Raw genomic sequence first — 21256 nt, 5'->3', positions numbered from 1 at the left:
AGTAAGTGCAGCATTCAAGAAAGCAAGATGGTAGCTAGAAATATTGCTAGTGTTCTCCCTACCAAGAATGCTAGTGGCAATGTAATAGGCAAAATACTTAATGGCGGGGAGTTGGATGTTCCTTATCTTGCCACGCTGAATGGTGCGACAATCATCATCGGTGATCCCTCGATAGAGCTCCAACAGGTCCCGGGGGTTGTCATCAATCCTCCTTGCTGTACCTACAGGGGCAATATCCAATGCACGATAAAATTCTTCCAACTCCATAGTAATAGGATTACCATAAATCTTGAATGCAACTGTCGGCCCATATTGCTTGTTGTGGAACTTGAAGCTCTCGACGAAGATTTTGGTGAGCATGTAGTATTGCTCCCTTTCATCTCCCACATAGGCGGCTAAGCCCGCCCTGTTGACAAGGGTGAAGAAATCATCCAATATCCCTGCATTTCTCAGAAAATCAAAACATGGGAAGGACGAAGCATTAGGAGCCCCATTGTCTTCCTCGGGCGCGAAGCTTGGCGCGATGATATCCTCATTGTACGATCGCCTAAGTCGGGTGGCGGTCCTAGAAGGCCTCCCGGTGCTGGTTGTTCCCCTCTTGAACAATTCTCCAAAGTTGAACTTCTTCATCTTCCTTTTCTGAATTTTTTCAACAAGTGATATAAAACTTGATTTGGTGACATATAATCAAGGGGAACTACTATAGGAACTTGCTAGAGTACTAATCATGCATCAAAACTAGTTTATACAACTTAGAACAAGCATGCAAGCTCACTAAACATGTTACCTACAGCAGCAAAATATTCAAGATATACTCAACCAAACAAAATTCTATTTGGATAATCGGAGGAGTCACATACCGGAGAGCAAATGTGCCAAATTTCAGACAGAAATCTGGGCTGAGCAAAGAGATCGAAAAATCCTGAGCTCTTGAGCAAAAACGCGAGTGAGAGGAAGCTGGTGTCGATTTTTTCGGGAGAGAGAAGAGTCTGGGAGGAAGAGATGCCAAAGTGGGGTAAAGAGGGGCCCACACGCCAGGGTGGCGCGCCCCCCTTCCAGGCCGCGCTGGCCTGTGGTGTGCCACCCTGGGGTGCCCCACAGGTCATCCTCTGGTGCTCCCAGGTGCATTTTCGAAAAATAGGACCAACGGTATAATTTTTGTGAATTTTGAAAACTTTGAAAAATGCACATTTCTGGGTATTAAGTTTATTATTACTGGCCAGGAAATTTTTTGAAATCTCTAATTAACTAAGGAACTTTGCAAATCAAAAGTGCTACAGCAAGTAAGACAAGTGGAGGGAGAAAGAGATGTTGTTTACCTCCTCTATGCATATAAAAGGTATTTGTTAACAAGGTTGATCAAATCTTGCCACCAAATAAATTTTACATAGCATATGAAGAAATAAACCTCAAATCAATCATGTTACCTTGAATTTTATTGATATGGATCCAATCATAAGATTTTGATAACCTTCTTTAGGCTCATATATTGGACAATCAATAGTTCCAACTTTGATAGTTCTCACATTAGAAATAGTATTGACTCCACATACTTTATCAATCCTCTTGGGGAATAAACTGTATGCTCCTTATCATCAACATTAAAAGTAACCTTTCCTTTATTGCAATCAATAACAGCCCCTGCGGTGTTAAGAAAAGGTCTCCCAAGAATAATAGACATATTATCATCTTCAGGCATTTCCAACACAACAAAATCAGTTAATATCAAGCAGTTATTAGTAACTTGAACAGGAACATCCTCACATATACCAACAGGAATAGCAGTAGATTTATCAGCCATTTGCAAAGATATATCAGTAGGTATCAACTTATCTAAATAAAGTCTCTTGTAAAGAGAAAAAGACATAACACTAACACCGGCTCCCAAGTCACATAGAGCAGTTTTAACATAATTATTCTTAATAGAACAAGGAATAGTAGGTATACCTGGGTCGCCCAACTTCTTTGGAACTTTGCCATTAAAAGAGTAATTAGCAAGCATAGTGGAAATTTCCTCATTGGGGATTTTCCTTTTGTTAGTAACAATATCTTTCATATACTTTGAATAAGGAGGCAATTTAATAGCATCAGTCAAAGGGATTTGCAAGAATAAAGGTTTCATCCAATCGCAGAATTTATTATAGTGTTCTTCTTCCTTTGATTTTAGTTTCTTAGCAGGAAAAGGCATTTGCTTTTGCACCCAAGGTTCTCTTTCATTACCATGTTTCTTAGCAATAAAATCTTCTTTAGTATACTTTTTATTTTTATCATGCTTGTCAGGTTCATCTTCAACTTCTTCTTTATCAGAAGCATCATTCTTATCATTATCATTATCATTATCATGTTCATTACCACTTTCAGTTTCAGCATCGGAAATAGAAATACTATTAGGATCATTAGCAGGTTCAGAGGATTCTACAACATTTTTATGTTTCTTCTTCTTTTTCTTCTTAGAAGGAGCGCTAGGTTCAATGCGTTGAGAATCTTGTTCAATTCTTTTGGGATGCCCTTCAGGATATAGAGGATCCTGGGTAGAGACATCACCTCTAGTTGTTACTTCATAAGCATGTTTCTCTTTAGAATTATTATTTAGCAAGTCATTTTGCACTTTAGTGAGTTGATCAATTTGAGTTTGAACCATTTGAAAATGTTTAACAAGCATCTTAACATCATTGGAGGTTCTCTCCACAATATCATGCAAATTGCTAATAGCTTGAGAATTTTCCATTAGATGATTCTCTACTCTAATATTTAAATTTTCTTGCTTAATAATATAATTATCAAACTCATCTAAGCATTGTGCAGGAGGTTTTGAATACGGAATATCTTCCCTAGTAAAGCGTTGAAGGGAGTTTACCTCAATCATGGGTGAAGGGGGAATTATCTCACATATATCCTCTATGGGAGGTAGATTCTTCACATCTTCGGATTTAATACCTTTCTCCTTGAGAGACTTCTTAGCTTCCCTCATATCTTCATCATTCAGTTCAATTAAACCCCTCTTCTTCAATATTGGCGTTGGAGTTGGTTCAGGTGTATTCCAATCATCATGATTTCGGCTTATTCTAGCCAATAATTTTTCAGCTTCGTCTGGAGTTCTTTTCCTGAAAACACAACCAGCACAACTATCCAAATATGCTCTAGATTCAATGGTTAGTCTACTATAAAATACTAGTAAGTAGCACGTGCTTTGCACGTTGCCGTAAATAATTGGAAGAGTGCAAATTTAGAAAACAAGTGAAGACATATGCTGCACTAAAAAGGATAAACTGAGATTATTATTGTTTATTCTTTTAATATACATATATGAAATAAAAGTGTAACCGCACATAAAGTGAAAAAATAAATTATGGACCATTCCATTCATTATAAGTGTGCATATGTTTGAAATTAAATTTTGACAAAATATTAAAGTATGGTTTATATGATTTCTTTAAGTGACAAAACTTCTTATCGAATTTTATTTGTTACTTAGTGGTTTCTAAATAAGAGATAAGAAGTGTAGAAATTCGCTTTGGAGTTCGGATGTCATGGAGCTCGGTATTTTTCAAAATCTGAAAACTCTATTTCAAAGTTTCAAAAACTCAAAAAAAAATCTAGACATTGATAATGTTGTACTCTACCCAGTTACAACGTCTCAAGGCGAAGAACCTTACATTGTGGGTTTAACAAAAATGAGAATTTCTGATAGATTTAGGAGGTTTGAAATTTGCATTGCTCACTACTTTAGATGTTTAGGTTTTGCCATTTTTCCACAACCCAAAATACTGGGTATTTTGAGGTGAGATGTTTCGTGTTTGTAGACTACTTTTTTTCTACATCCACATTTTTTGCTCCAATTTTTTTGAAACTTCAAATCACCATTTTTCATTCGTTTAAAATACGCAACCCTGTCGCTCGAGCTCTAAAAATCCGCACTCATAACAAATGGTCGGTCAAGCAATTCAGAAAAACATAAGAAGTTAAAAAGTTAACTTTTTGATATAACCATGTATATTTCTTATTTGTTATAAAGTCTGCAAGATCCGTACACAAAAGAAGGATTTTATTTAATGGTATGATGAAATTGCAGGTCATGAGCGAGAAGACAACTTGTCTGGCTAGCTCATGCCATTGCTGGTCGCGGTAGGTTCCCCAATAAAAAATTACATGTGCACGTCTTGTCCTAGCGCCGCTCAGCGATTTATTTTTTACTCGCATCAGAGCACCCACTCACTGGATCTTGGTCCCACGGTTGTGAGTCCGCGTTGGTTGTGCAGTTCTCTAGAAAATTCATCTTGGTCCTAGAACACTCTGACGGGACACCGATTGGGTGCGCCCAGGAAGAAGCGAATCCGGCGCATGTCAACCGTTGGATTACAGCCAGCAATAACCGATGAACGGTAGATGATAAGTTTGTCTAGCAAATCAACGGCTGTGATAGTTTGGCGATGTTTTGGCGGGAAGGGGCCGATAAATCCAAATTCAAAACTGCTACATTATAGTAGTAGAGATATCAAGTAGATCATTCTTTTCTAAATCATGTCCAGGTCGGGCTCTGATAAGAGAACAAAATCTTGCCCATGCCGCAGGCAATTTCTCTTCATCTCCCTGGTCAAACCTATAAATTCTCTGTAAAGCAGCATGTTGAGCACTAGCAGGAAAATATTTTCGAAAGAAAACATCACGCAAATCAGCTGGACTTTTAATAGAACCAGGAGGCAAATTATTATACCAAGTTTTAGCATCATCCTTTAATGAGAAAGGAAATTTTTTAATGACAAAATAAGTACGCATCTTGTCATCATCAGAAAACAAGCTACTCATAGAAGAAAGTCCATTCATATGTTCTACAGCACTTTCTTTTTCGGTACCACAAAAGGGTGCTTTCTCTACAATAGCTATATGAGATAGATCAAGAGAAAAATCATAATCTTTATCCTTAATGCATATAGGAGATGTGGCAAATTCAGGATCAGGAGATAGCTTATGTCTAACAGTATATTGTGTGAGAAACTTTTTAATGTTTCTTGCATCAGCAGTAGCATTGCATCTATTAATTAAATCATCATTAAGCTCCACATAATCTTCATCAGGATCATCACTAGAATAATCAAGTTCAGGTGAACTAACAGGTGTAGTGGCATTTTCATTAGGAGTTTCAGCATTTTCAATTTGCCTAGACCTAGCAATTGTAGCATCTAGAAAGGATCCCAACGAACCACTATCATCAAGCACAGCAGAAACATTATCAATATTATGAGAGTTTTCAGATTCAGCAGACGTACCAGCTTGTGGCGGTGAAACAAGTTGACTTATCACAGATGGTGAATCAAGTGTAGCAGAGGTACTCAGAGTTGTACCTTTTCTTGTAGTGGATGGTAATATGGCGACTTTAGGATCGCGAGTTTTACTCATGATGGAGAATTTGCAGCGAACAATATCAATCCAAGTGAACTTCCAAATAAAGCTATGCTCCCCGGCAACGGCGCCAGAAAACAGTCTTGATGACCCACAAGTATAAGGGATCGCAGCAGTCTTCGCGGGAAGTAAATCCCAATTTATTGATTCGACACAAGGGGAGACAAAGAATACTTGGAGGCCTTAACAGCGGAGTTGTCAATTCAGCTGCACCTGGAAACAGACTTGCTCGCAAGAGTTTATCAGTAGTAACAGTTTTATAGCAGTAGCAGTAGTGAAATAACAGCAGCAAAGTAACAGAGACAGCAGTAGTGATTATAGTAAACAGCAGGATTAAAATACTGTAGGTACGGGGACGGATAACGGGCGTTGCATGGATGAGAGAAACTCATGTAACAATCATAGCAGGGCATTTGCAGATAATAATAAAACGGTGTCCAAGTACAAAGAAATCAATAGGCATGTGTTCCAATTATAGTCGTACGTGCTCGCAATGAGAAACTTGCACAACATCTTTTGTCCTACCAGCCGGTGGCAGCCGGGCCTCAAGGGAATCTACTGGATATTAAGGTACTCCTTTTAATAGAGTACCGGAGCAAAGCATTAACACTCCGTGAACACATGTGATCCTCACATCACTACCATCCCCTCCGGTTGTCCCGATTTCTGTCACTTCGGGGCCATCGGTTCCGGACAGCGACATGTGTATACAACTTGCAGGTAAGATCATAAACAATGAATATCATGATGAAACAATAACATGTTCAGATCTGAGATCATGGCACTCGGGCCCTAGTGACAAGCATTAAGCATAACAAGTTGCAACAATATCATCAAAGTACCAATTACGGACACTAGGCACTATGCCCTAACAATCTTATGCTATTACATGACCAATCTCATCCAATCCCTACCATCCCCTTCGGCCTACAGCGGGGGAATTACTCACACATGGATGGTGGAAACATGGCTGGTTGATGGAGAGGCGTCGGTGGTGATGATGGCGATGATCTCCTCCAATTCCCCGTCCCGGCGGAGTGCCAGAACGGAGACTTCTGGCTCCCGAGACGGAGTTTCGCGATGTGGCGGCGTTCTGGAGGCTTTCTGGCGACTTCGACTTTTCCCCGTGCGTTTTTAGGTCGAAGGCAATATATAGTCCGAAGGAGGGCGTCGGAGGCCGACCGAGGCCGCCACACCATAGGGCCACGCGGGCCCCTCCTGGGCCGCGCCGGCCTATGGTGTGGGGCCCTCGGGCCTCCACCTGGCTTGTCCTTCTGGCTCCGTCAATATTCTGTGAAAATAGGGCCTTCTGCATAAATTCCGAGGATTTTCCTGAAAGTTGGATTTCTGCACAAAAACGAGACACCAGAGCAGTTCTGCTGAAAACAGCGTTAGTCCGCGTTAGTTGCATCCAAAATACACAAATTAGAGGCAAAACAATAGCAAAAGTGTTCGGGAAAGTAGATACGTTTTGGACGTATCACACTTATATATGCACCAATAACCGACTAGAAAACTCACCTACACATACACGATGTAAGGTTTGATAGAACAGACCCGTAAAACATACAAGGACCCACCTACAATAGGTACTCTATTTTTCCTCCACTTTTCCCTATCTTCTTACTGCGGTTCCACATTCGACTCCTCTGTAATTAGCCCTGATTTCGGCCCAAGTAAGCCGTCGGTCTCCTCTTCCCATCGGCCATGGTTTTCATCGCCTTTCGTAGGCCCCTCTGTTCACCGACCCCTCCGCTCAATGTGCACTCCAACTGCCCCTCCCCCAATGAGGATGCTCGCTCCTAAGCGTGCCAGCGAGCCCGCCCCCATCCTCGTATTGGTGAATCCGCAACACACTAAGAACGCTTTACCCTTATTGAGTTTTTTTTTGAAACGGGCAAAAAAGTTTTTGCCTTATATTAATATAGGAGAAGAAAACATGGGGATGGCAGAAGCCATAAAAGGAAAAAAGGATCAAAACGGGGGAAAAAACCAAGCCCCCCCCCCCCCCCCCCCCTAAGGGAACAAACCAAGAACGATTAGCCTAGAAGTTCTTTCAGACCCTTAGCACCGGCAAGGATCCAGTTCTTTCCCTCCTCCCTAACTTTATGCATGATCGCCGAGGGTAAGGAAGATTTGTTGTTGAAAACCCGCTCATTCCGCTCCTTCCAAATCTCCCAGGAAACAAGCATGATGGCTGTCCAAAGACCCTTGGGGGAAGAGATGGGGGCTTTGGCAATGGCTTGCCAGTAATCCAACAGCTTCAGTCTCGTCGTGTTGAGGCACAGGGCAAGGTCCGGGCATGAGAGCCACGACGCCGCTGCGTTCCATATTCTCTTGGAGAATCGGCATTCGAAGAGGATATGTCGGGCCGTTTCCGGGGAGCATCTACAAAGCTGGCAGGAAGGGTTATGAGGCCACCCTCTTTTGGCCAGACGGTCGGCTGTCCAGAGACGGTTTTGGACCGCAAGCCAGGCGAAAAAATGACACTTCGGAGGGGCCCAGGTCTTCCAGACAATGTTGCCAAAGGGGCAAGGGAGGGCTGCCATGAACTGAACATTGTAGGCAGATCTAGCTGAATAGCAACCATTAGGAGTTAAAGTCCATGTAATGGAGTCCTCAGTGCCGGGAGAAAGAGCAACGTTCGCGATGAGATCCCAAAGGCGGACATACTGTTCCATGTGTTCCACTGTGAAGACCTCAACCGCAATGTCGGCCACCCAATTGTGATCGTGAAGGGCATCACGGACCGACCGGTTCTTCCTTTTTGACGCCTTAAAGATCAGAGGGGCAATATCCTTAGGAGGGGTACCGTTAAGCCAGGAAGAGGACCAGAAAGAGGCCTTTTCACCGTCGCCGATGGAGACCTTGGTAGCCGCATTGAAAAGGTCCCGGTCATAAGCATCATTTGGCGTTTCCGAACCAACCCAAGGTTTATCCGGCGCCGTCCACTCGTACCAAAGCCATCGGAGTCTCAGAGCGCGAGAAATTTTTTCCAGGTCCAGGATCCCGAGACCACCAAGCTCTTTTGGGCGACAGACTTTCTGCCAGTTGACCTTGCATTTCCCCCCACTCGCCGCCTCCTTGCAAGCCCAAAGCATACCGCGGCTGATCTTCGCAAAAGCCTTAAGGATGCCCTTGTCTGCTTTTAGGGCTGTCAGCAAAAAGATAGGCATAGAGGAAAGCACCGATTTGACGAGGGCGGTGCAGCCGGCTCTGTTCAGGAACCTACCTTTCCAAGGGTGAAGGCGCGCCATCGCTTTATCGATGTAGGGTTGAAGATCTGCCTGCTTGAGCCGCCCAAGAGAGAGAGGCAATCCCAGATATTTTATGGGGAAGGGAGCCATTGCAGCTGGGAAGTTATTCAAGAGATCATGCAGATCTATATTAGTGCATTGTATAGGGACGATGGAGCTTTTCATCACATTAGTCACCAGCCCCGTGACTTCTCCAAACTTTTGAAGAATATTGGCGAGACCCGACAAATCATGAGCTGTAGGGGTCAAGAAGATAGCCGCATCATCTGCGTAAAGAGAGACTCTGGGACCCTCTAAACCGCCCGGCATAGCATGAAGAAGCTCAGAGTTAGTAGCCTCGTCCAGAATCTTTTGTAGCAGGTCGATGGCGATGTCGAACAGAAGTGGAGAGAGGGGGTCGCCCTGCCTGAGACCGCGGCCATGTCTGATGTTCTTTCCTGGGATTCTATTAAGGAGAAACCGAGAAGAGGCCGTAGATAGGAGTGTCGTTAAGAGAGCCCTCCATCTCCGAGGGAAACCGAGGCGCTGCAGAAGATCCAGCAAGTACTCCCATCGAACGGAGTCGAAGGCCTTTGCGATGTCAAGCTTGATGAGGAGAGCTGGCGTTTTCCTACGATTAAGTTTGCGAGCCGTGTTTCTGACGTACATGAAGTTGTCATGTATAGTTCTAGACTTGATGAAGGCGCTTTGACTCCGAGACACGATCTCATTCATCTTAGGGCTGAGCCTACGTGCCATGGCTTTGGCAATAATCTTCGGAATCCCGTGGATGAGGCTAATAGGTCGAAAGTCAGAAATAGCGTCCGCGCCATCCTTCTTCGGCAGCAGAACCATATTGGCGGTGTTTAAGATATGAAAGTTCTGCGTCGAGAGTTCAGAGAAGGCGTTAATGACTTCCATGAGATCTTCTTTAATAATATCCCAGCAGGAACGGAAGAAGGCCATGGAGAAACCATCAGGCCCGGGAGCCTTGTCGAGAGGTAAATCCTCTATGGCTTCTTTGATCTCCAACTCCGAGAAAGGAAGGCCGAGTTTCAAGTACTTTAGATCATTCGTGTTGTCTCTTTCTCATTTTGGCTTGTCTACAATCTCTTTGTTCGTACTTCAATCAACCATACTCATTTCACATTGCTTTGGATCAAGAATAACTCGCATGTACATCTAAGTGAAGGTAGAAAGAGGCATTTGAAAGATTGCTGCACTAGCCAATTAAACCAAAAGTCCGAACTGATGGAAAGAGACTAGGCAGTGTATTTATATTCAACACTCCCCCTCACGTCTAGGCCATGGAATTCCTGCCGCCCGCTCCAACGACGAGGTGTGCAGGCGTGTCCCGACGAGCAGAAGCGCAAAATGAAGAGACACACAACCTTCGGGTTAACGCCGCCCCCGATGTTCTTCCAGCGCGAGGCCAACATCGTGAAGACGGGGATAGGCGCGCTTCCCCGCTACCGCCGGTGAAGATGGAGGACAACTCCACTGATGAGGATTCCACCGACTAGGAGGACAACTACATTGATGAGGACAACTCCACTGACGAGGGTTTCACCGACGAGAATATCGCGCTGGAGGATTTCGTCGATGACGCCAACATGGAGCGGGTCATGGCGTTGCAACGCTCCCGCCCGTCACTTGCGTGGGCCGCCAAGCACAGCCGCAAGGGCGTGTATTTGAACGACCCCCTCTTCCGCACGGGCGTCATAACCAAGCGAAGAAGGTGGAGTGGCACCGGATCGTGGAGCCGCAAGCGATGTTCTACGTCGACCTCTGTTGTGATAGCGAATGAGTACCACCGACAGCATCTATAGGCTTCGGTGAGGTATCCAGCGGCAACCAATTAGACTATTTTGTTTTGAAAGTTTGTATGAACTATGGGTAATCTTTATACAAACTCATTGTTGCTATGCAAGAATGTTTATTTCTCCCTTGAATCTTTTCTCAAAATTTATATTTTCATCTACAGTACGATGTTTGTTCTGCCAGACTAAAAATTGGTTTTGCATTGCACTTTATTATCCGCGTTATTAAAGGCCGAGTTACAAGGAGTCTAGGACATGCTCTACATGTATCAAAAAAGGTTTTAGTAACCGCATTTTCTCAACGGTTTTGCTATGTCTCAGTCAACTGAGATTTTCTTAAGTCTAAGTCACTTGCAAAAAAGTACTTGAGTTATACTTTTCTGTTAAAAAAGTGCAATTGCACTTTTCTACTAGAAATGTGCAACTGAACCGAGTTGCACTTTTCTGAGGTGACTGAGACTTAAGAAAATCTCAGCCAACTTAGACATAGACACACCCTTTTCTCAATACGCCCTTGAGATTAGGCAAGCTAGTGGATGGCCCTCCCTGATCTCACACTTCAGATCGGACAGCCCTGATGTCAAGATCAGACGGCTGGGCACATTGCTAGCAAGTCGATCGTATCCTCCTTCCCGAGCCCGACATCTCTCTCGCGGGCTGGCTCTTCCTCCAGTCGCCGGCTACGGTTCCGCGTTCCCGAGCTCCGCCCCCGTGCCGCCACCGGTAGGTCCACTCCGAGCCCGCGCCGCCGCCGGTCGGTCCCTTCCGCCGACCGCAAGAGGGCGAAATAACCCCACTCGGCACCACCACCCCCTTCCCCAATAACGTAAGAGGGCAACTCGTGACCATCCAGTCTAGTTCGAGGCGATCCAAGAAACAAGATGAGTGCGCCCGTGGAGAGGTCCACGAAGGAAAGAACCATGGAGGCGAATAAGAGGAAACTACGGAGGGATGAGGAGGAAGATGCGTGGATGCGGAGATTAGCAACAATGCGAGAGAGGAGAAAGGAGAAGATGATGAGGGAGAAAATAAATCTAGAGAAAGCGGGAGAAAATGACTCGTCTTTTGTGCTGGTGCCAGGGGCGAACCTTTTTTTCACCGATCCCAAGGCGTTCTTCAGCGAGATTTACAAAGATGAGAAACCAGGTATGATTTCTTTTCCCATCCTCAGCATCAATTCCTTTGATTTCTTTCCCCGGTGGTTGCTAACCGTGCTGCGTGATGCCGTGATCGATGTATAGCCCCCAACAAGGTGGAAATCCCTACTCTTGATCGCTTCGAAACTCCGACCATTTTTCACACCCGGCGGTTGCTCCCCATCCGTGAACCTGGAAGCAAGGCCGTGCTCTCCGCTGCTAAATCTCTACTTGGGATCTCATCCTCTCTCGGTATGTACTATTTGGCACAACCACCTTCTCTGTTTATTTAGTCCACGATCATGGCTGGCACAACTTTATGTAAGTTTTGCATGGATGGATGCAGGTGGCGAGCCGCTCAAACGGTGCTCTGGTTTCTGGATTGACTTCGACGAGGGGAGCAAAACCGGCACTGTGTTGACGACCGCGCATCTGATTCACACAAATGATCCTCCTGACACCAGCAGTGACGTCTGGATAGACGAAGCACATTACGATTCGAAAGCTAATGTAAGTCGATGTGTCTATGAACTTTCAGTTTACATCTTAGGGCATGAACAATGGTTGATAAGACTGTCTTATCGTAGTTCCGCCACGTAATCTAGATATAACAAAAAAACATGTTGTACAATGGGTTATTTTTAGTCTTATCTCTAGTAATGAGACATCCCTAAAAAAGTGGTGAGACAAAGTGTTGCTAAGAGATGATCTCTTAGCTAAGAGAAGACAAACCTCTTTTTCCTATTTCTCTCTCCTCCACGTCATCAATTATCCTAGGTGGCAATGCTAAGATATAACCATTGTACATGCCCTTAGTTTTTTTAGCATGGACATTACAAGTTTGTTAGCGGAAATAGGAGCTGCCTAAACGTCATGGTACCTCAGATTACATGATGTGTTGCCATTGAGTGGCCACCACATTGAATCTCTACCCTCATGCGCACAATTAAAATTCCCTGGCCAGAAATTAAAGATGCAACCAATCGTTCTATATCTTCAACGATCATCGTATAGGGCATCTCGGCATTCCCTCCATGATCTTGACAATATTTAGGCAGCCTGAAGCTAATCAGTGAACACTCTGCATAGTTATGACAGTAGCTGCAAGAAAATGTCATTTTTGTTATCTCGACAAGTAGAAGCAACAACACCTTTATCTTTAGATTTAGCGGTGCTGTGTTGAAATTTTTGTTCGCATAATTCTGGCCAGGAGGAATCCATCACCCGGTTCCCTTCCTGCTTTTCATGATACTTCCTTTTATTGGATTAATAGCACCAGTACCTCTAAATCCAGTCTTCATACGATTTAGAATGCTTACAGTTGACATTGGAATTCACCTTGCTTAATCAGTTTCTATCTTGTTGCCCACATAGCCCAGTAAGCAACGAATGTTTTTTTTTAACCTTAGCCGCTCCAAAATCCTCTATAGTTCTGAAAACCCAGTATTTCGCATCTGATGTGTTCAAATTAGCTACAACCTCAATCAGGTCTTCATCCAGTTGAGACCAAACGCATGATGAGCTGTATAATTAATAAAAGCAGGATCTCAAAAATCCTCTGTTGTGCCACACACTTGACACAGACACAAGAGGTGCACTTCCTATTAGAATTCGAAGAGAGGTGCCGAACAGTTTTTCCGATTTTGGATGAGATCTTCATAGCCCACAGGGCATTCCATTCCTTCTGTTTTTCTTTTCTTCCACAATCATTCTGTATGCTGACCGCGCTGAAAATTTTAAATTGCATTCATAGTACAGGTTCTTGTCTCCTATACATCAGGATGAAATGCTTATCAATCAGATCACTTTACTTAGTTCCATCTGAAACTTATAAACTCCTCGGCATAAGATAGCTAGTCCAAATTGCATGTCTTTTACTGTTGGACATTTTTAGTATCATAAACGAAACAACATATACATTTTCTCTAAAAATATATATTTGTCATTTCTTAAAAATTTAATATGATTTGTTCTGAGACAATTTTCAGGTCACCGTTCATTTGCTAGATGGCACCACTGCAGAGGCACAGCTACTCTACTACCAGCCCCATTATGATCTTGCTGTCTTGAGTGTTAAAGTGGATCAACCAGTTCATTTGCCATCTTTTAACGAAGGAGTAAAATTTTCTCAGAAGGTTTTTCGGCTAGGAAGAGACAATTCATTGAAACTAAGGATAACATATGGTCGGGCAGCATATTTTAATCCAGACATGTATGAGCGGTACCACAACATGTACTTTGATTGTGCAGATCATGATAGTGATAGTGATGATGATGATGATGATGATCATGATAACGAGGTAACAGGCCTTATCATGAGATTTATGTGCATTTTTTACAGTTCGAATTTTTTTACTCCTATGTATTTTGATGTTCTATCTCGCAATCTTTTGTCAGTGTATTTTATCCTATTGTAAAATCTCATTATTCAATATGAATTCTTCCAGTATGACGATGGAGGGATAGTCATTGACTTGGATGGAGGGGTGGTTGGAATGGTCAACATTAGTAGCACATTAGGGTCTTTTATCCCTTCTTCCATTTTGCTCAAGTGTTGGGCTTCATGGAAGAGTAAAGGGTGAGTTTTCTCTATCAGTTATGTGATAGTATTTATCCTCTCTCCTATTTTTTTTTTTTGCTTATTGTTAGGCGTAGATCTATATATAGTTCACCGAATCACTAGAAGTAAATTAGTAGTTATGTCATTCTAAATTCGTATGTTTGCATGATTCATTTCCACATTTCTCATGTAATTAGCTGCAATTTGTTAGAAAGAAGCTGGATTCCACTATTGTTCATGTCTCATTCCCTTTAGAAATTTTTGAACTATGTGAATCGGAATACTTCGTTACTATTGGAGTTTTTTCAACATGTTTGAAATAAGTTTGATTCCACTGAATGATGGATTATATAGAAAGAGTTACTTGCTTGTGACATTCTCTGAAATATGTTAAATCATTATTTGATTTTGTATAGGAGAATCCTTCGGCCCCACCTAGGAATGATGTTTAAGGCCATCAAGCTTCTAGAACCTGCCTTTGTTGATGATATATGGCGTGCATATAACATTGATGATGGTCTTATTGTTCAAGAGGTATACAGTGCCTTCCTAAATCTGCTCCTTTCTCTTGTGTATAATTCTTATTTAATGCTAATTGAACCTTAGGTGTCGAAAGGATCTTATGCTGAAAAGATTGGCATTGAAAGAGGTGATATTATTGAATCTTTCAATGGAAGCTGTATTTCTACTACAGTTGAGGTGGGTGTATTAGAGATTTCTAAGTTTCAGATGAAGTGAAAATAATTACATTTGTGTGACCTTAGGTAACTTTTCATGTTGATCGTTTTTCTTCTGCAATTATCAGTTGGAAAATATGTTGATGAGTTTATCCAATGACTCTTTGGACAGTCAAAAGTGCCTTAATAATGAATTTCATTTTTCGGTAAGTTGTATGTTTCATGTGGTTTGCTTGATCTCTTTCATCTGTTTTGCAAGTACTATTAGCAGCACTAAGGAATGTGTTATGCTATCTCCAGGTTGTGGTATTTCACACGCTAAGAAAACAACGAACGACATCTTTGTTGACAGCAAATGTATCAGAATGTGGAGAAGTTATAGTAAAAGGTGCACATCCCCTCTTTTAAGCTAGGCCCATCTAAAAAATATTTAGATTCTTTTTATTATCTCAAGTTTTGTATATTCTTGTTTTTTCAGCATATTCCATTTTCATTCAAAGTTGATGTGCATTCTACAATACACGTATATTACCTCCACGTCATATTTCGAAGAATATACATATTTTATGCAACACATTCTTCATTTGCTATTTTTCACCTACAACCAGAGAGTAATTATGTTGTTGTATAACTAGTCTCAGCCAAATTCCCAGAATCTTGTGTAACCAGTTTTGGAAGTTTGAAATTTTTAGAACATAAACCAACCTATCTGACATTAACTTGTGCGTTATAACTAAGTATTAAATGTAGGAGCTGCATCACGCAGCTCCCTTTCTTCTACCTCTGAACTCTCACAAGCATATGGTAGACAATGGAGTTTGGTGCCGGCTGCCTCACGCAGCCAACGTTTTCTACTCTGTATTTCTCCTTCCCTTAATCTCTCAAATAATTACATGGACTTATATAGACCCAACGTGAGTGTCACATTCACCACTAACTCCACACACGCACGCACTCACACCACTACGCCGGCCACTAACACTTGACCCGGCCATGCACTAACTAACCAACTAACTAACTATGACCACGTCTTCCTCCTAGACACACTCCAGGAGAAACAACACGGCCATACGGCCAGCCACACATGCACACATGCAGCTAGCCCAGGACACGCACAGCAGCCTCTCGCCACCGATGGCATCTCGCCGGAACGCCGCATCGCACGGCCATCTCCGGCATCTCACCATGTGCACCTGCTGGAGCCAAGCCACACTCCATGCATCTACCTAAATGCAGAACGAAACTAAATATGCAGATACAAATCAAGATTAGTGCTAACAATCACCCCCTAATCTTGATTCTCCAATTCTCATGGAGCTTCAAAGCAGGAACGGCCCATCATGGCCGTCATCTTCTCGTGATGGCATCGCATCATCGACGCCGCCGTCGCAACCTCGCGGCATCGCACCGCGCCCAGCTGCTAGGCTCCGCAGGCCTCCACTTCGCATGGAGTCAGTCGTCGCCACCATCGTCGACTTCAGCAGCATCGCACCGCCACCTCGTAGGCCTCCGGGATTTTCTCGCTCTGATACCAAATGTAGGAGCTGCATCACGCAGCTCCCTTTCTTCTACCTCTGAACTCTCACAAGCATATGGTAGACAATGGAGTTTGGTGCCGGCTGCCTCACGCAGCCAACGTTTTCTACTCTGTATTTCTCCTTCCCTTAATCTCTCAAATAATTACATGGCCTTATATAGACCCAACGTGAGTGTCACATTCACCACTAACTCCACACACGCACGCACTCACACCACTACGCCGGCCACTAACACTTGACCCGGCCATGCACTAACTAACCAACTAACTAACTATGACCACGTCTTCCTCCTAGACACACTCCAGGAGAAACAACACGGCCATACGGCCAGCCACACATGCACACATGCAGCTAGCCCAGGACACGCACAGCAGCCTCTCGCCACCGATGGCATCTCGCCGGAACGCCGCATCGCACGGCCATCTCCGGCATCTCACCATGTGCACCTGCTGGAGCCAAGCCACACTCCATGCATCTACCTAAATGCAGAACGAAACTAAATATGCAGATACAAATCAAGATTAGTGCTAACATTAAATGATGCTATTAGAACTTTTTTTTTAGATGATGCTATTAGAATGTTAAAAAGGTTACACCCAAATTTTGAGAATCATATGTGTAACCAGCTTTGGAGGTTTGCCTTTTTTACAAATACCTGGTAAGCATACAGTTACTTAGTAAGTAACGGCGTTGAAAAGGTGGGATGAAGGGCGTGGCATCTGGTACACAGAAGGTGACACCCAAGCTGCAGCATTCAGGAGATGCACTTAGTATTACCTTAGCTTGTAGAGTTTTTTTAAGTTTACCGATGTGTGTACAGGATTACTAGTGTTGCAGATAGTAAAACATAGAGTTGGACATGATACTGAACCAGAATCGTACCATCCACCCAATCATTGAAAAGTGGGCATACGACGTACAAAAAGCTCACGTCCTTCTTTATCTCTAAAAACAGGATGTCCTAACCATCCAACAGCTATTCCATCCCCATTGTCCATTGAGCCTGCTCTGAATAATCCCCCAAGCAGGCTCAAGTGCTTGAAGAGCATATCTACCAAAACAAATACGATTGCAAGTTGAGGGGATTGAGAAGGGAGGCGTGGGCTGCTTCACGAGCTCTGAGAGTAGACGGAGACGATGATGCAAACAACATGTGTCACGTGAAGGCGTTAGTAGTGCATCAAATCGTAGGCAATCAATCTGTATCCTTCCAATTTAAGAGGATTATATCTCTGGAGGTAGTTTTCAAGTTCTTTAGTATTTTCCAAGTTTGTTAGGATTCTGGCCTTAGGTCTCAAGTAATGTACGTGGGCTATTTATGCCTGCCCCTAGACTCTTACGGGAGGAAATCAATAAAGAATCAGATCTAATTATTCCCTCTCTCTCGTTCTCCCCTGCCTCTGTTGTGCGACAGCCCCTCCACGGCTGGAGTTGCGCAGCAGAGGTCCAGGGGTTCGGCGTTGTATCCCACTCCGTGACAATTTGGTATCAGATACAGATCCATCCCTCCCGTCCCTCCCACCATGTCCGACGTCGCCATGTCCTTGGAAGAGAAGCTCGAGAAGATTCAGGAATCCCTGTTGGCTTTGTGCAACACACAGACCACCATGTGCGAAGATCAGAATAAACTTGCTGCAGATTAGAAGGCTCTCGCTGTCAAGGCGGACAGCCTCTTTGGTACTATGCGTAGAAGACACGCGCACACAACTTGGCGATCCTTAGCGTAGAGAAGGGTGAACATCCTTCTTGTAACCCTAGCACTGGCAAAGATGGCAACCCCTCCAGCCAGTCGTCGCTCCCCATCAACAAGACGGCGGATGACAGGCCACCACGCTACTTCAAGATGGAGTTTCCCACCTACGATGGCGAGGTCAGCCTGATGTCTTGGCTGAAGCGATGCGCTCTCTTCTTCAACGCACAACATACAACTGAACCTGAGAAGGTGGGTATTGCCTCCTTCCATCTCGTGGGCGACGCCCAGCTGTGGTATGGCCAGTACAAGGATGTCTACGGCCCGCCTCCATGGCACCGGTTTACTGAGTTGGTTCACACCCAATTTGGTCCACCTTCACGGAGCAACGCCCTCGGTGAGCTCATCTTGCTCAAGTGCACGAGCCTGGTGGCAGACTTCAACAAGCAGTTCAATGCCTTACTTGGTCGTGCGCCGTGCCTACCGCTGCCCAACAGGTTATGATTTACACCACTAATCTCCAGGAGCCTCTCACACTCGATGTGGAGATGTGGCGGCTGACTTCTCTATTGGAGGCAATGAGTTTGGCGCGTACTTGTGAACGTCGGGGAAACGGCACCCCAGCTCCAGAACTAGCCGTGACAGCAACCAATGCTCTCCCACCACCAGGAGGAGTGGCTGTAGCACGATCTAGGCGCCCACGGCGCACACTATCTCGGGCGGAGATGGTAACCTGACGAGCCCAGGGCCTATGTTTCAATTGTGACGAGCAATTTGGCCCTAGTCACCGCTGCAAAAAGTTGTATATCATGGAGGTTGATCCATTCCTCGATGATGATAATGCAGCTGATAACGCTGATTTCTAGCAGCCTTGTCTACCTTATCAGCTCGAGGATGAGCTGATTCTTGAGGGGGGGAAGATATGTCACATGAAGGCTTTAGTAGTGCAGGAAATCATAGGAAATCAATCTGTGTCCTTCCAATTTAAGAGGATTATATCTCTAGAGGTAGTTTCCAAGTTATTTAATACTTTCCAAGTTTGTTAGGATTCTGGCATTAGGCCTCAAGTAATGTACCGTTGGCTATTTTTGTCTGCCCCTAGACTCTTACGGGAGGAAATCAATAAAGAATCAGGTCTAATTTTTCCCTGTCTCTCGTTGTCCCCTGCTTCTGTTGTGCGACAAACCCTCCACGGCTGGAGTTGTGCAGCAGAGGTCTAGGGGTTCAGCGTTGTATCATACTACGTGACACATGTGTGAACAACTTTGTCGACGATCACAGAAGAGAGTGCAGTGGAGTGGCGGAGGCGCTCTAGCAGAGAGTACTCAGGTGGTAACTGATGGGTGCAGACAAACGATGAGCTAAAATCAAAACGTTGCATGTGAACACAAATGCAATCAGATGGACATGATTTAAAAGGTGACCTGGAAGAATGCAAGAACAGAAAAATAACAATTACCGATTGTTAGTGGGGTTTGTTTATATAGTATATAACTAGATGCAACAATTAAGTAATTATCTATGAATAATATGACGTTGATAATAGGGGTGGGGGTCGTAAAATGTAACTTTCATACAACAACATGCATGGTTAAAAAAATCACCGTACCAAAAAAATTGTAGCTTTCTTACATGATCGGCGGCAATTTTCAAATCAGATCTTCAGCTTGGTTGGATTTTCATCAAACGGTCAACATAACAAAACAAAGTTCTGAAAACATAGTATGAAAGAGTGGCAGTAACTTTTAGCAGACTAATGCAGCACCAAGATATTGGTATCGCTACTCAAATCAAATCAAATGTTAATAAGAAAGGTAAATCAATAATTTAACGTCCAAACCAATCAAAATCAGCTGCAACACCAACCATCACACAACCAAATTTATATCCCATCATGAGTTGTAGTTAACATTACCTCCCTGCTGGAACTTTAGGGCCAAAGGGTAGAGAGGTAGACCCTGCAATTTTGGGGCTACCGTGTGTGACAGATGGTTGCCTTCGGCATGGACGAAAATTGAATTTGCGTAAGGGAAGGCGACCTGATAACCTTGCATATTCAGTGGAAAGCGCAGAATAAGTGTCAGGATGTAGATTCATTGGAGATCACCTATTGAATTATATAGGGTATAGATTGCCGACGTGCATATTGTGAGAAGTATTTATTTGCCCATGCACCCATGTTAGGTTATTTGTAGACCTTTTTTTATCGGGCTTAGACATATAGGTTTGTACTTGTAGATTTTTCACTTCTTAGGGTTCTAGGCACTAGATTTGAGTTGCATTACATTTGGCAAAGATTATGTATTAAACATTGCTACATGTGTACTTCTCTCGGTTTTAACAGAAACGTTATCCATGGAATAAAAGCTTTCATTAATTTTACTCATCTATTGTGCTCTTATTTACTGCAGGTCATCTCGTCTCTTGAAAAAGGGATGCAAATCTACTGGATATGTTCCTTTTTTTTCCTTCCATTATGTTGTTTCTGTTGTGAACATTCCATGACCATTAGTTCTAGTCTAGATTCTCGTAAACTTGGTGTACACTAATAACCGTATCTTGTAAAAATGTGTGTGTAGACTGTTCTCGAGAAATATACTCATGATATTCTGACACTGTTGGCGGTTATTAACATCATGGTGCCTCTGCAGAAATATGGTCTTTGTAATATTATTCGGTAACAATATAAGAGACATCAAGATGACATCAATATATGTTCACTTGAGGATCTTGACGTTGCAACTAGAATCCCTAGCTACATTACACATCAAAAACTGCAATTTATTGTGTATTTTGCATGCTTAGAAAAGTGTGGCAAGCTTATATCGAGTGTGATAAAGTGCGATGCGTACCTTAGCATGAACGCAAATAAGTGTGACAAATGTTCTTTTATTACATACTTTAGTTTAGCAATCTAACATGATTCACATATGGTCAAGACATGTAGATATTGATAGCGTTGAAAAATACAAGGCTTGCTAAAAGTTCATACTTCTATCACTTAGAAGTTGACATTAACTTTGGTAAATTTGATGATATCATGGATTTTTATGTGGCTATTCTAGTTAGTCACAGGATGCTTTTAACCAGTAACCCTTGCATTATTTTATTTGGAATTAACTTTGGAAAACTTGATGCCGTTCTAAACTTATAGTTGATTTCAATTCAACAACACTCAAGATATTTTTCCTGGTTATAA

The 21256-nt window shown here is 43.2% G+C and overlaps 1 protein-coding gene across 1 annotated transcript; it reads left to right on the top strand.

The window, feature by feature from the left end:
* The first annotated feature begins 11061 nt into the window (after positions 1 to 11061).
* On the top strand, positions 11062 to 20787 carry LOC127319136 (uncharacterized). The gene is made up of 10 exons (XM_051349352.1): positions 11062 to 11602; positions 11698 to 11844; positions 11939 to 12102; positions 13581 to 13892; positions 14040 to 14170; positions 14569 to 14686; positions 14759 to 14851; positions 14958 to 15035; positions 15130 to 15217; positions 20469 to 20787. The coding sequence occupies exons 1-10, from the start codon at positions 11338 to 11340 to the stop codon at positions 20483 to 20485; spliced, it is 1413 nt and encodes a 470-aa protein (XP_051205312.1). The 5' UTR covers positions 11062 to 11337; the 3' UTR covers positions 20486 to 20787.
* Positions 20788 to 21256: the final 469 nt, after the last annotated feature.

This window comes from Lolium perenne, chromosome 1 (assembly GCF_019359855.2).
Source record: "Lolium perenne isolate Kyuss_39 chromosome 1, Kyuss_2.0, whole genome shotgun sequence".
Lineage (NCBI taxonomy): Eukaryota > Viridiplantae > Streptophyta > Magnoliopsida > Poales > Poaceae > Lolium > Lolium perenne.
The sequence above is the reverse complement of the archived record's forward strand: the minus strand, read 5'-3'. Positions and strand labels throughout refer to the sequence as shown.

Excerpts from the sequence above, each read along its gene's own strand:
- LOC127319136 (XM_051349352.1), top strand. The coding sequence starts at position 11,338 with ATGAGTGCGCCCGTGGAGAGGTCCACGAAGGAAAGAACCATGGAGGCG. Across the intron at positions 12,103-13,580 it reads ATTACGATTCGAAAGCTAAT|GTCACCGTTCATTTGCTAGA; the intron begins GTAAGTCGATGT and ends GACAATTTTCAG. Across the intron at positions 14,852-14,957 it reads GTATTTCTACTACAGTTGAG|TTGGAAAATATGTTGATGAG; the intron begins GTGGGTGTATTA and ends TGCAATTATCAG.